Raw genomic sequence first — 12,651 nt, forward strand, 5'->3', positions numbered from 1 at the left:
TCTCTGTGCACTTCCTGTTTGTGCTGTAACAAGACTATTCTAGAGCAGGAAATCTTGTGTCGCCCAGTAGCCTGACGTAGGCTTGATAAATGTGTTCTGCTGCTGTTGACAAAAAGAAACTAAAGTTGGCCCGGAGGCTGCAACTGCCCCAAAGGCACCGCCACAAGAGACTCGGACAGGTAGGGTAGTGCCATTGCAGGTGGCACATTGATCCCTTTGTCGTTAGTGCTGTTGGAGTGTGACACATAACTTTACCAAACCTGGGTAAGTTGAATGCAAGTGCTGCTGATGCATCTATTGTGTTTTGTTGTTGTTGACAATGTTTAACAAGGTGTGCTCATTGCCGGGTTTCTCGTATTTGGCTGGGTTCAACGCTGTTGCAGGCATTCTACTTTTTCTTAGAGCTGTTGAAGAATGCATCATTGCCATCCTTATGGCCTTTAACATTCTGTTGGCATCATAAAACTGCAGGAGTCTAAAACCAGCGAGTCTGTGCCCTCATCGGGCCAAGAGTATTGGAGCTTTACTAAGGAAGTCATCAAGGCAATCTCACATCAGTTCCTGCACTTTGGTAGCTTGGCCTAGGCCATCTTAAGCTAGGTGAATGTGCAGTCAGGACTCTCAACCTGAGCAGCACTCATTTTAGGCCCTCTCTCCTCCTAAAATTCAACATTTAGGTAAATGAAACGGGTAAACTGATAACTCCAGCTTTACTACATACCATCTCCATCTTGAGCTTACGGGAACCAAAAGAAATATATCAATCAGGTGGAGATAGCTGGCTGTGGTTTGAGTCCACACACTACCACAGTGAGAGGAGATATTGCCCCTCACTTTACTGGGGTTCTTCTAGGCATTACCTTCTTTTAATTGTAATCCTCTGAATAGGTGTGCTGGTCCCTGGAGTCTCTTAAAAGTGCTCTAGGTTAATGGCTGACACAGTGTTATAGTGCCCTGTAGTGTTCTGTAGGAGGTTGTGTTGAACACTTACACAACCTCCTACAGAATACATCAACCAAAGCGCTGTACAAACAACAGTACAGACATGCCACTTAGCTTGGTGTTGAGGGCTGACAACAGCATGCCAACACCTACCACCTTATTGTAGAGTACTTTAAGATGGAACTGTAACCATGCACTGGCAGAACATATAATTAAGTAGCAATTCAGACATTCAACAACACTTGAAACATTAATTTACTTACTACACATACATTTTTAAGGCCATGGTCATCCATACCATTTAACACAATTCATGTGTAATTTGCAGCAAGAAATGCTCATTGCTCACAACAAACATTGCACACCCAAGCTATTATCTTATACCTCTTTTCGAGGGCCTAATTTAAGCTCTGCCATTCCTGATTCTTCCGCCTCTTCAGGAACCAGCCTGCTATTTGTCTTCATGTGTGGGACAGGCAGGGTGTCGTCACAAGAAGGCTGCCTCTATCATCCTTCCTTTCATGCCAGGAACAAGGGCAGATGTTCATCCACTACGTCTGCAGTGGACATTCTGAAAGTCTGGCAGAGTTTCAGCAGTTGTTGACCAATGTTGTGGAACCTTGAGCAAGACAAAGTGACTACACAGTTTAAACCACCAATATACAGAAGCATAGCTATGTGTCATCTGTGCAGAAGTGCAAACAGATAATATAGGCTCTGATGTTTAAGAAGCAGGCGCAAACAAATGTTAAAGCAAATGGATAATGAGGAGTTTTTGTGGACCCAACATACACTGTGGCAACTGTGGGAAAAGGGTAAATATTTCCACATGGTGGCTTTCACTCAGGAAGTATTACATCTTTGCCACCACCTTAGGTAATTTAAAAAAGAAAAAGACCCACAGTACATTTTCTTCAGTTGAGGCCATCCATCCTACTCCCTTTCACCAGTCTTTTCCAAGCATTGGCATTATTTGTGATCCCTGAACCTGATACTTTGACTTTAATTTTCTCTCTTAAATCTGGTTTTGTTGATGGTATGTCTCCACTACACACTTTCAGACTCGCACCTCCTATTATATCTGTTATGATCCCCCACTTCTCAGCTTTTCTTTTGTGTCTGGATCCATGCCATTGACCCTAATTCTCAATGTTATCAGCATTCTAGTATCTGCAGTCTCCTATCATATACCTTTCCTGCCTTGTATTTTAAGAACATGTAGGTTTCACCTTACTACATGCATTAACATCAGTCGGTATAAGTGGTCCTCTTACATAAAAGCACCATGCAAAATATCCCTTACCTCAAAAGGCAATGGTTTAGAAAAAATATTTGTAATAGTTGGTAGGGTCTAATATCAAACTGAGCCATTAAATAAAAAAACTCAAATCTAAAATAGGCTGGACCCTGAGACATTGAAAGATACAACCTATGAAAATATATAGCATCTGCTGATTATCCTTGCCTACAAAGTAAAAAAAATATTAGAATTTTATTCGCTATAGCAACAACAACAAAAACAATCAATCAATCAGGGCTTATCAAGTGCGGCTACTCACCCGTAAGGGTCTCAAGGCGCTGGGGTAGTGGGGCCATGTAGTGTCCATCAGTGAGTTGGTTCTTCAAAAAGCCATATGTCTTCAGCTCCTTTGTAAAGTTGAGGAAGGAGGTAGCGAGGGATTCCAGGCTGTGGCTGCGATGTGGGAGAAAGAACATCCCCCTGTTCTTGTTTTCCTGATGCAGGGTACTTCGCCAAGAGAAAGCTGGGCTGATCGAAGGGCCCTGTGGGGTACGTAGAAGATGAGTTGACTGTTCAGGTAGGCAGGTCCGGTGTCATGGAGGGCTTTGTGTGCGTGGATGAGGGTCTTGAAGGTGATTCTTTTTTCTATTGGAAGCCAGTGAAGTGTTTGCAGGTGTTGAGAGATGTGGCAGTGTCGGGGAAGGTCGAGGACCAGTCTGGCGGCAGCGTTCTAGATGTTCTGTAGTTTGCGGGTGAGTTTCTTGTTGATCCCAGCATAGAGCGAGTTGCTGTAGTCCAGTCTGCTGGTGATGAGGGCGTGTGTGACGGTCTTTCTGTGTTCAAGGGGGATCCATTTGAAGGTCTTGTGTAGGAAGTGGAGGGCGTGGAAGCAGGTTGATGTGACTGAGCTGATTTAGCAGTCTATGTTGAGTCTTGAGTCTGGAATGATCCTGAGGTTTCGGGCTTGGTTCGTGGGGGTGGGCGGGTTTCCGAGGGTTGGTGGCCACCATGAGTCATTCCACGCGTCAGGTTGGGGGCCCATGATGAGAACTTCTGTCTTGTTCGCATTGAGTTGGAGGCAGCTATTTTTTCTCCAGTTGGCTACTGCTCCCATGCCTTCGTGGAAGATGAGTCTGGCTGTGTTTGGTTCATTGGATAGGGAGAGGATGAGTTGAGCGTCATCGGCGTAGGAGACAATGTTGATTTAGTAGCTCCTGACGATGGCAGCCAGCGGGACATGTAGACGTTGAACAGAGTATGGCTGAGGGAGGATCCCTGGGGAACTCTACAGGTGATAGGTGTGTGGTCTGAGAGGAAGGGGGCGAGTCCCACTCGGGTTCTGCCGGAGAGGAAGGAGTGGATCCAGTTGAGGGCATTGTCGCTGATGCTGGCTTTGTGAAGTCTGCGTATCAGGGTGTGGTGGGAGACTGTGTCGAAGGCCGCCAATAGGTTTAGCAGGAGGAGTGCTGCTGTCTCTCCCTTGTCCAGCAGGGAGCAGACAGAAATTCCGGTCTGGCAATAACATGAAATATCCGAGGTTGTGGGGGCAGCAACGACTAAGCTCTTCCAAAAGCAGGTTATATAGGACCACAGCAATGAATGAACAGGAACAATCATAGATACAACCTATTAAATATGTGGATGGTGAGCTTGACCACCTTACCATGACCATCTCAAATTAAAAGCTAAATCTATTATTCCCATCTGAATGGCAAGCTCAATCACAAGAAAAACATTGTGCTACTCAGCTAAGGGTCTGCTAATGTGCTTTGTCATCTCATCAGAGGTATGAAGCACTATGAAGCCATGTTCAAGAACGACTGGAATCCTTCTAGGCCTTGTACTTCAATCTACTATTTATGGACAATCCGAAATTGCGGTGCTTTATTCGTGATAACCATTCCAACCTCCAAATGCAAATCTCAGCCATGGTAAAAAAGTGCACACCAAGAAAGAGGGCTCTGGGACATTCAGGCAGTTCTTTCTGGAGCAAGATCTGTGGCCCAGGTGCTGGTTGTCACCACTCTCCTGAAGCCATATGTTTGTTCATTCTGTTTTCTTGGAAACTTGTGATGGTTTTATTATGATTGGTAACCTAGGGCCATATGTACAAACACATTTTCCCATAGACACAGAATGGGCAAAACTGCTTGCTACATCTGTCCCCAAGTACCTTGTTTTACACAGTCCCAAATTGTTTTGGTCTTTTGTTTCCTTGGTGCTAATCGTTTGCTTTATGATCTGTGCTATCCAGAACTTAGTTCTTGCTCCCTTATGAAGCGATCCAATTACATATGGGCCGAGCCCGGGCTGTTTAAAACCGCAAAAATAAATATAAAATTGTAACTACATTACCATTTTCATTATAAGGCTTTCAGTAGCGTTGTGTGCCCTTAAACCTATACTGTTTGCCTTCCCACGGTAGTGTAAGTTTAAATACTTTCTTTCCCATCAAGACAGTTTGTGCTTTTGTTTTCTTAAATATCTATGCTTGGCTGTGCATTCAATGGGAGATGTGGTCGACTCGGTTCTTGACCTTAAATTACCCAGTCAGGTGAGGGTCAAGGTCAAATAAATAACACTGCAGTAACAATTGGCACAATACATTGTGCTTTGACGATAGGAGAAAACATAGGCTTTGCTCTGTGCCCTCCATATGCCCCCTTCCCCCTCGGCATGTAAAAGCCCCTTCATGAAGCTTGGCAGCTGCACGGCCATCTTGGAGTAGTGAAGTTCCTTACTTCATACAAGGGATCCCGAATTGGGCAACTATAATTAGTAAAAAAAGAAAGTATACAGTGCAAAAACGCAAATCTGATTTACGTCCAATTACAATGGAACGAAGAGGGGCACTGGAAGATATATTCAGAGAGTGCGTTATCACTACATACCTCCTACTCCCAAACACATATGGACGTTATATAAAAAAAAATATTAAAAAAACAGCACAGTATTCATATCTGAATTTGTGTAACGTAATTTTGCTGAGAAAGGTTGTGGAAAGATAAGTAAAAGAAACACTTTCAAGATGGTCTGGATTGTAGTCTTTTTCAGTTGCACCTTCTTTTATGTCCATGTCCCTGGCTCTTCTCCAGCGCTCAGCTTTCAATTCAGGCGTCTGCACGAAACGCACGTTATTAGATGACAGAAACACCCCCGTGTGTATAACTTGGTACGGCTCGCAATTGACCTACAGTTTTCAAGGAAAGCTGGTCTCTGCTTGAAAACACAGGGGCTTTCTACCACACTGTATTTTTATAAGGGCACAAGGCAACTCTGCTTAATAACTCGTGACGGGCATGCATTTTGCGTGATCTTGGAGTTTTGTTCGGGAAGCCCCCTTGTAGAGTTGGTCTCGCCCGGTTTAGACATTCCTTTTGGATCAGTGCTTTTGCCCTCAGCAGTCAGGGACTGGAGTCACCCAACGGCGCCTCTGCGGAAGAGTAGGGGAGTGAGGCGCAGACGGCACCCCTCTTGTCTAGCTCCTTCATTTATCACCCCACCTCACATGGCCTGCGCTGCGTCTCCTGTGACGTCTGCGCCGAGGCCATGCGAGGACATCGAGCCGGAGTTATTTATTTATTTCGAGATGGCAGCTGCCGGATCCCCCTCTCTCCGCGTCGCACGTTGGTTTGGCCCGAGTCCCTGGCTCATTGTGCTGTAGCCTCCCTCACGCCGGTTTCAAGATGGCGTCGGGGAGCCGCCGAGTGTGAGAGGCGGATAGGGGGGGAGGAGGACCGCGAGTAGGAGGAGTGTGGAGCAGGGAACTCTCCCCGCCCCGGTGTAGGAGAACGCGCAGGCCGCCCCCCTCCCCCCCGTGTATGAGTGAGTGTGAGCCCGGGCCCTCCCCTCCTCCCCACGGTCTGTTTGAGCCCGCCACCCCCCTCCCCGGTGTGTGAACCGCCCCTCCCCTGTGTGTGAGCGCGCGGGCCGCCCCTTACACCACCCCCTCCATGTGTGTGTGAGAGCTCTGGCCGCCCCTTCCCCTCGGATCTTCAGTATTATGGTGCTAGCGCGATGGGTGAGAAGCTGGAACTGAAGCTCAAGTCCCCGGTGGGAGCCGAGCCCTCCATCTACCCCTGGCCGCTGCCAGTCTATGTGAGTACCAGCAGTAGCCGGGCGTGACTGCTAAGAGTTTGAGGGTGCAGCATTTGAAGGAAATAATACACAGGAAGCGATGGAGTGAGCATCTCCTGGATCAGCAAGTCCAGGGTTGTAGGTTGACTGCTGGATAAAGGGTACTGTTTTGGGTTGAGAAGGGCTCCTGAGAGAAGTGGGGACTTTAGGTGCTTTTCAAAAGGAGTCTAGGCTCTAGTTTCCTAGAGTGCTGGAGTTTGAGGGATGTAATTTATCGGGGAGTCCATTCATGATGGAAAGAGGTGCATTGTTCACTGTGGAGGAAGAGTCCAGGGGAGAGACTGCGGAGGGGGGAGGTATGGTGCTTTTTAGACTATGTGGCAGATGTATTGCTGAGGTGGAGAGCTGTAGCATAGTTGGAAAGAAGGTGTAAACATCTGACGCCTGTCTACTGGGTTGAAATTTATTTTGGACAGACTTGGACCCCCGCTGAATACTTACAATCGTGCTATTAAAAAGTGCACATTTATTCAAAGCAAGCGGCAAACTGCATCTGAAATTCAAATGTCAGTTTTTTTCCCTCCCCCGGGGGTTGTCAGTCAGTTCTTCCTGCAGGGTGCTGGAGGCTGGATCATGGCAGTTGCTGCTTGTTTGATTTTAAAGAAACAGCATCAGTTTAAGGGTTTTCTCTTCAGGCTGGATTTTCAACGATTAGCCTGTCTGTGTACGTGCAGGGGGGCAGCAGCTCAGCTGTCTGTGTATTTACATCCAGTCAGCAATGACATGCCCTAAGCCCACCCCTCTAAACTCCACCCCTCCCCCTTCACACAGCTCTGGTTGCAATGCTTGTTATAATCTTGTGTGGTGAGAATAATACGGAATAGTGTTTGTAACTTGGTAGAAAATGTAATAATTCAAATCGGGATTCCTTGCCGCCCCATTTTCTTTCACTTGACGGAAATGTTTATAGTTGGAATAGCCACGAATACACAATTCTGTATTTTACTTTACTGGTAGTAGATAAAAAGCTGCAGCACCACCCCTTTGCCCCCAGTACATGTAAGTTGACTTGACAACGAACTAAGTTATAGAATTCTGCTCTGAAACAGCACTATTCTATTTTGAAGAACAACACAGCCAGTATGCACTTTGAACGCGCGTGCTGTGGGTTTCATTCATTTTTCTTAAGGTGTAAAAAAAATTATCAGTACGAACTGTAGCCTGTGATTTGCCTGTGTTTTCCAGTCGCAAGGTTAGAGTTTTTATGAAAGTGCCTTGATTAATTGTTTTGAGTTAAAATGGCGTTGCAAAACGCGTTTTAAACTGCATAATAACGTATCTGAGCATTTCAAGTGTATTGCCTATTCGTCACGTGTGTGTACTGCCTTTTGTGGAATTGGTTATTAACCTTAAAGTGTTGCATTTGTTGTAAATGAAAACAGAACGGGATATGGCATCAACGCTCAAATTATTTCGGTTCACTGCCTCTCCCCCCCCCCCCCCAAGCATCCTGTCAAAACCAGCTGTTTATTGTCTGTTATGAATTATATTGTCTCATCCAGATCTATTCTGGGCTAGGTTGGGCTTCACACCTACGTCGTTGTGTATTCCTTCCATGTTGGGGGGGGTAAGAAACGGTGTATTCCCTCCATGTTGGGGGGTAAGAAGCATTGTCACGTCTTGCCAATATAATTGACAATCAACTTAAAGATCAAGGGGATACCAATTGGGGTATGAGACATTAGCGTTATTTACATTGAAAATGCACCCGTGCATTTTCTGAAAAAGGTCGTTCATTTTAGTGTAGATCTGTGAAGCAGTGGGTTGTGTTGTGATTGACTTTGCTGCTGGTGACATGAACTTTGTGAACTATCTCTTCTGTTCAGAACTTTCTTGTGGGTGCCAGTCTTGTTGATGAATCACGGGTGGCCCCGCTGTTTGTACTGCTTCTGTGGCACGGGCGATCTTGACACAGTTGACCTCGAAACCGGACACACACTCACCCATTTATATGTGTCCTGAGTTAAGGTACTTGTATGAAGTGACTCGCACGTTGTCAGGGAGAACCAGGAAACCGCTCATTCATTGGGTTTATTCATCAATATGCTCATTCAAAAAAGCAGCATATTGCGAGAACAGCTTGTATTCTAAAGGAAATAAATCAGACTGTTGCGTGGGATTGAAGGGTACACGCCCAGCACTTCCCATGCAAACTGTGTTCGTAGCTTGAGATTTGTTACAGAAATGTGTCCTGCGCTGAAATGTTTCTGTTCCCGTTTTGTTTTTATGTGTGAGAAGATGGCACGTTGAGACCGGTGGAGCCCAAGCCATGGGTTCCCATGCACACGGTGGCCATAAAAGGTGTCTATTTTTAGCGGCCCCTGGCCGTTTCAAGAAGGCGCCCGTCTGAAGGTTGGGCCCTCCCCCTCTTGCCATAGGCCCCAAGCAGCCTCGCCGATTGGCTGGCCGGGACGTGTTTTGGGTGTGTAACAGCTCCTGGCCGCCTACGTTTTGTGATGCAGTGCATCACGCATAGAAGAGAAACTCAAACAATATTTTTTAAGGAACTGTCCCAGGTTTTTGTCTGGCTGTTTCCAAAAGAGGAGGTTGATATTGAAACTCGAGTGAGCATTGCTTTTTTTATTTCAGTTTCCTTTTCTCTGGTGATAGCCAGTTTCTTTTTTACGGTTCCGTGAATTTACACTATCAGTTTCATTTTCTCCGTTTTGTGACAACCAACAGGGAAATTACCTGAGCATGTATTAGATGTCCTTGGCAACGTGAAAGATATATGGTCTTTTTTTTTTTCTGTGTAACCTAACTGGCGTAACGTCATGTTCTTGTGTGAGCGATTGTAGTAGAAATGGTTTATTCATAAAAACGTAGTCGTACGTATCTGACATATTTGGAGGGTTATTTCCTCCATCTAATTCCTTACCTAAATAGTGACTGATTAAAATTGAAGGTGCGCAAATATTCGCAAAACGTCGCGCTGTTTTTTGAAGTTCAGAACTCTGTGCTGGTGGCGGCACTTTTGAACCGCTGCTTCCCTCCTTTGCCGGTTGGCAGCAAGACACGCTGTGCCCTTGTGGCTTCAGACGTCCTATTAACATAGTCAGCAGAGCAGTTTTGTGGTTTAAGTCACTGGGGCTTTGGTTTCTAACGTGCAGGAGGTTGCAAATTTGTAGGTATCTCGGAGAGACCGACGTTTGCAGTGTGCAGGCGGTGTTCATCTATGCCCATAGGTTGTGCATCGCTCGCTGGGGTTGCAGGTCTTCACAAACCAGTATTTTGAAGTTTTGCTTGTAATAAATTAAATAATGGTAAATGGGGGCGCCTTCCTCCGCACGAAGCTTCTAAAATAGCGTGGATGGGCAGGTGTGGAGTTAATTCAATTGGCGGGCTGTCTTTGTAACAGTCGATTGCAAGGCGAGTAAATAGGGCAAACTCTTTTCTACTTGGAGAACGAACACGTTTGTAGAAGATTGCGAATGTGTAAGGCTTAGACACACAGTTTTGTTATTTAAAGGAATACGATCATGCCTTTTTATTTGTGCCAATGAGCATTTTGCAAATTCTAAGACTACAGTTCAGCAACCACGTTTTCAAAGGTGGTCTCATAATGTTATAGTGTAAGAGTAAAATACTTTATAGCAGTCATGTCAATAATTTTCAATTCTATTAAGAACAAAGAGGCAAGGATTATGCTTCTTTCTTTTCCACTGAAAATACGGCAGCCGATTAAACAGTAAACAAAATAGAAACTACATTTCCCTTGGGGCTCTTGCCCAGACTCCATACTGCTCCACCTGTCACATCCCCTTAGTCCAGTGGTCTTCAAATTGGGGGTCGTGCCAGGCTCGCTCCAACATAAGCATCATGTTGATAACAGGGCTTTGTTTTAAGCTGCAAAAACCATGAGCAGCAGTAAGCCACTTTGTAATGGGCCATCACTAACATGTTTTGTCATTCATATCCAAGCTCGGAGTATGTGTAAAAGGGGAAGGGACTCCCAGTACTCTTCAAAAACCCCACTTCTAATAATTACACACTGAATACTTGTACATTAGTGAGGCCCACCCGACCAGAGTAGTAGGTTTCACATCATGTATTTGATAGCTTTTTTTTAGAACAGTATCAGAAGTTAATTGCAATGATTAAATAAGTCCAGACATATTTAGACGTTGCTAATTTAGTAGGATAATTGTGAAAAATTCGGAAAGGAGGGGCCTGATGAGACTTTTATTTTTATTTTAACTAAGTGGGGCTCGGCATTAAAAAGTTTGAAGACCACTGCCGTAGTACATATAAAACACCTTATGACCTCTGTCCCTCATGTTTCTTTGCGAAACAAGAAGAGCTTCAACCATGTATAAACAACTTGTCTCCAAAGTGTAAATTGGGAACCTACTCGAACCGGTGACCAACCATGAAACTCAAACTTGACCTCCACGAAGTTAGAACATGAGTTCTGTCCTTCAACTCCTGCAGCTTCAATGAGCAATGCCCATATATCGCCTACACCGGTTTGGAGTCACTCCCTGTCAAGAAGAAAACTCAATCATAACCTCTCATGTCTAACAGAGAAAATCAATCAACTGGTTGGCTAAATGTCAGAACGATGTCAGTTTAATAATAATCACAGTACATCATAACAAAAGCCCTCTGGGTGGGATAATCCTTGCATCAGTCTCCTTAATGGAACTGAAAATTCTTGACGTAATAGCTCGAAATATCTTATTCTATGGCAGGACCGAATGCTTTGGTTTATGCATGTTCAACACTGTACCACAGAAACCATGTCTACAATTGGTTTGTGATAAAAACATTTTAAGAGTGGAATCCAAAGACCAGTCCGCAGCTGCCATAATATCCTCCAGTCTACACCCGTGAATAAGGCTTTAAGAAGCCATGGCGCTGCAAACTGAATGTGTCCCAAAAACGGACTCATCAATGCAAACTTCAGGTAAAAGTCATTTGATGAAACAGGCCAGCATTCCTTGTGAGACTGGACCAACATTTTACTGGAGAGAACTAAGTAATTATCCAGATTGGTCTCTGCGAAATTCACGGTACAGTCTTCATTAGCCTTAATAAATTTAACCACACACAATTCCTGATTGGAAAAGCTGGATAAATTATACAACGTGAATTAGTCTTAGTACGTTTGGAAATGCACAAGGACATCTGAGTGTGTAAATGCTCCTCCTGTTATGTCCAGAGCTTTCATGTATGACACTTGCCTACGTGAGAAGAGGCACAGTAACAGTCAGTTTAGCTGACAATTGTATCCTCATGAGATTCTCATTTGCACATTTGCAGGCCAAGCCAGTAAGAATCCAAGAATCTCATCAACCTCCCACAAAACTGAATATTTCGATTTGGGAGGATGAACCCTCCTGATACCTCAAACTATTTTACATACTAGCAGATGTCCGTCCCCCCCCCACCCCCACCCCACACACACACAAAGTTTTACCTTCTGAATGAGGATGTCCTGCCGAAGTGGCAAAATTAAAGTTGTTGCCGTTCTTTAAGCCAAACCTTGAGCAGCAAGATAGGATAAAAAAAAAAAAATAGCTATCATCTGTCCACATGTCCAAACAACCCATTGTCTCCATGCAGCAGCGTATCTCTTATGTGTACTGAGGGCCCAAGGCTGGTAACAAAAAAACAAACAAAAAAATCATAGCTTGCTCTGAAATGTGAGGTACTTGCCCCCCCCCCCCCTAAAATTCTCCATGCCATGAGGGATAACCGCCCTTCTACCACTAGTAGATGGGGAAGCCCCATCGGATCCAATAAAGTTCTGAGAAGGTGTGAATTTATGCCAGCGGAGCACACAACAGTGCCAACTCTACAGGGAACCATGACTGCGCTTTCCAACAACAGGTCACCACTTCTGTGGTTTGACGGCGTACCTAAGAGAGAACCCTCTGAATCATTGCAAATGGAGGAGAAGTATAAAGCAAGTTCCCTGTCCACGATTGGAGGAAAGTATCCAAATTGTCTGCCAGGGAGTCCGGTCGCCAGCTGTAATAACACAGGAGATGAGTATTCAGGCATGAAGCAAAAAGATGGACAGGGCATGGGCCTCATAACTGATCCAGAGCTCTGGATTATGCAAGGGTGAAGTCTCCAATCGCTGGAGTGACGAAGGAACCAAGAGTTCCAGCCCGCTACAATGTTCACACGACCCAGGCTATATTCACCCATCACAGCTAGCTGACGTTCCATGCAGTAGAGCCAGAAATCTTTGGCCAGTTCTGCTAAGAGATGTGAGCGTGTCTCTCTCAAATTGTTGATGCACCTTACCGCTGAAATATTGTCCTTCCGAAGAAGGATGCAACATTTCACCTTGTGAGCTGACAGTTTTCACCGCAAATTTTCTT

At 45.0% G+C, this 12,651-nt stretch overlaps 1 protein-coding gene across 2 annotated transcripts in view; it reads left to right on the forward strand.

The window, feature by feature from the left end:
• The first annotated feature begins 5,858 nt into the window (after window positions 1–5,858).
• Window positions 5,859–12,651, forward strand: part of DOT1L (DOT1 like histone lysine methyltransferase) — a 255,913-nt gene continuing 249,120 nt past the window's right edge. For both annotated transcript variants that reach the window (XM_069216576.1, XM_069216575.1), the window contains exon 1: window positions 5,859–6,280. In XM_069216576.1, the coding sequence (XP_069072677.1) occupies window positions 6,200–6,280 (81 nt within the window). In that variant the 5' untranslated portion in view covers window positions 5,859–6,199. The remainder of the gene's footprint in view (window positions 6,281–12,651) is intronic.

Source organism: Pleurodeles waltl, chromosome 12 (assembly GCF_031143425.1).
Source record: "Pleurodeles waltl isolate 20211129_DDA chromosome 12, aPleWal1.hap1.20221129, whole genome shotgun sequence".
In the NCBI taxonomy this organism is placed as follows: Eukaryota; Metazoa; Chordata; class Amphibia; order Caudata; family Salamandridae; genus Pleurodeles; species Pleurodeles waltl.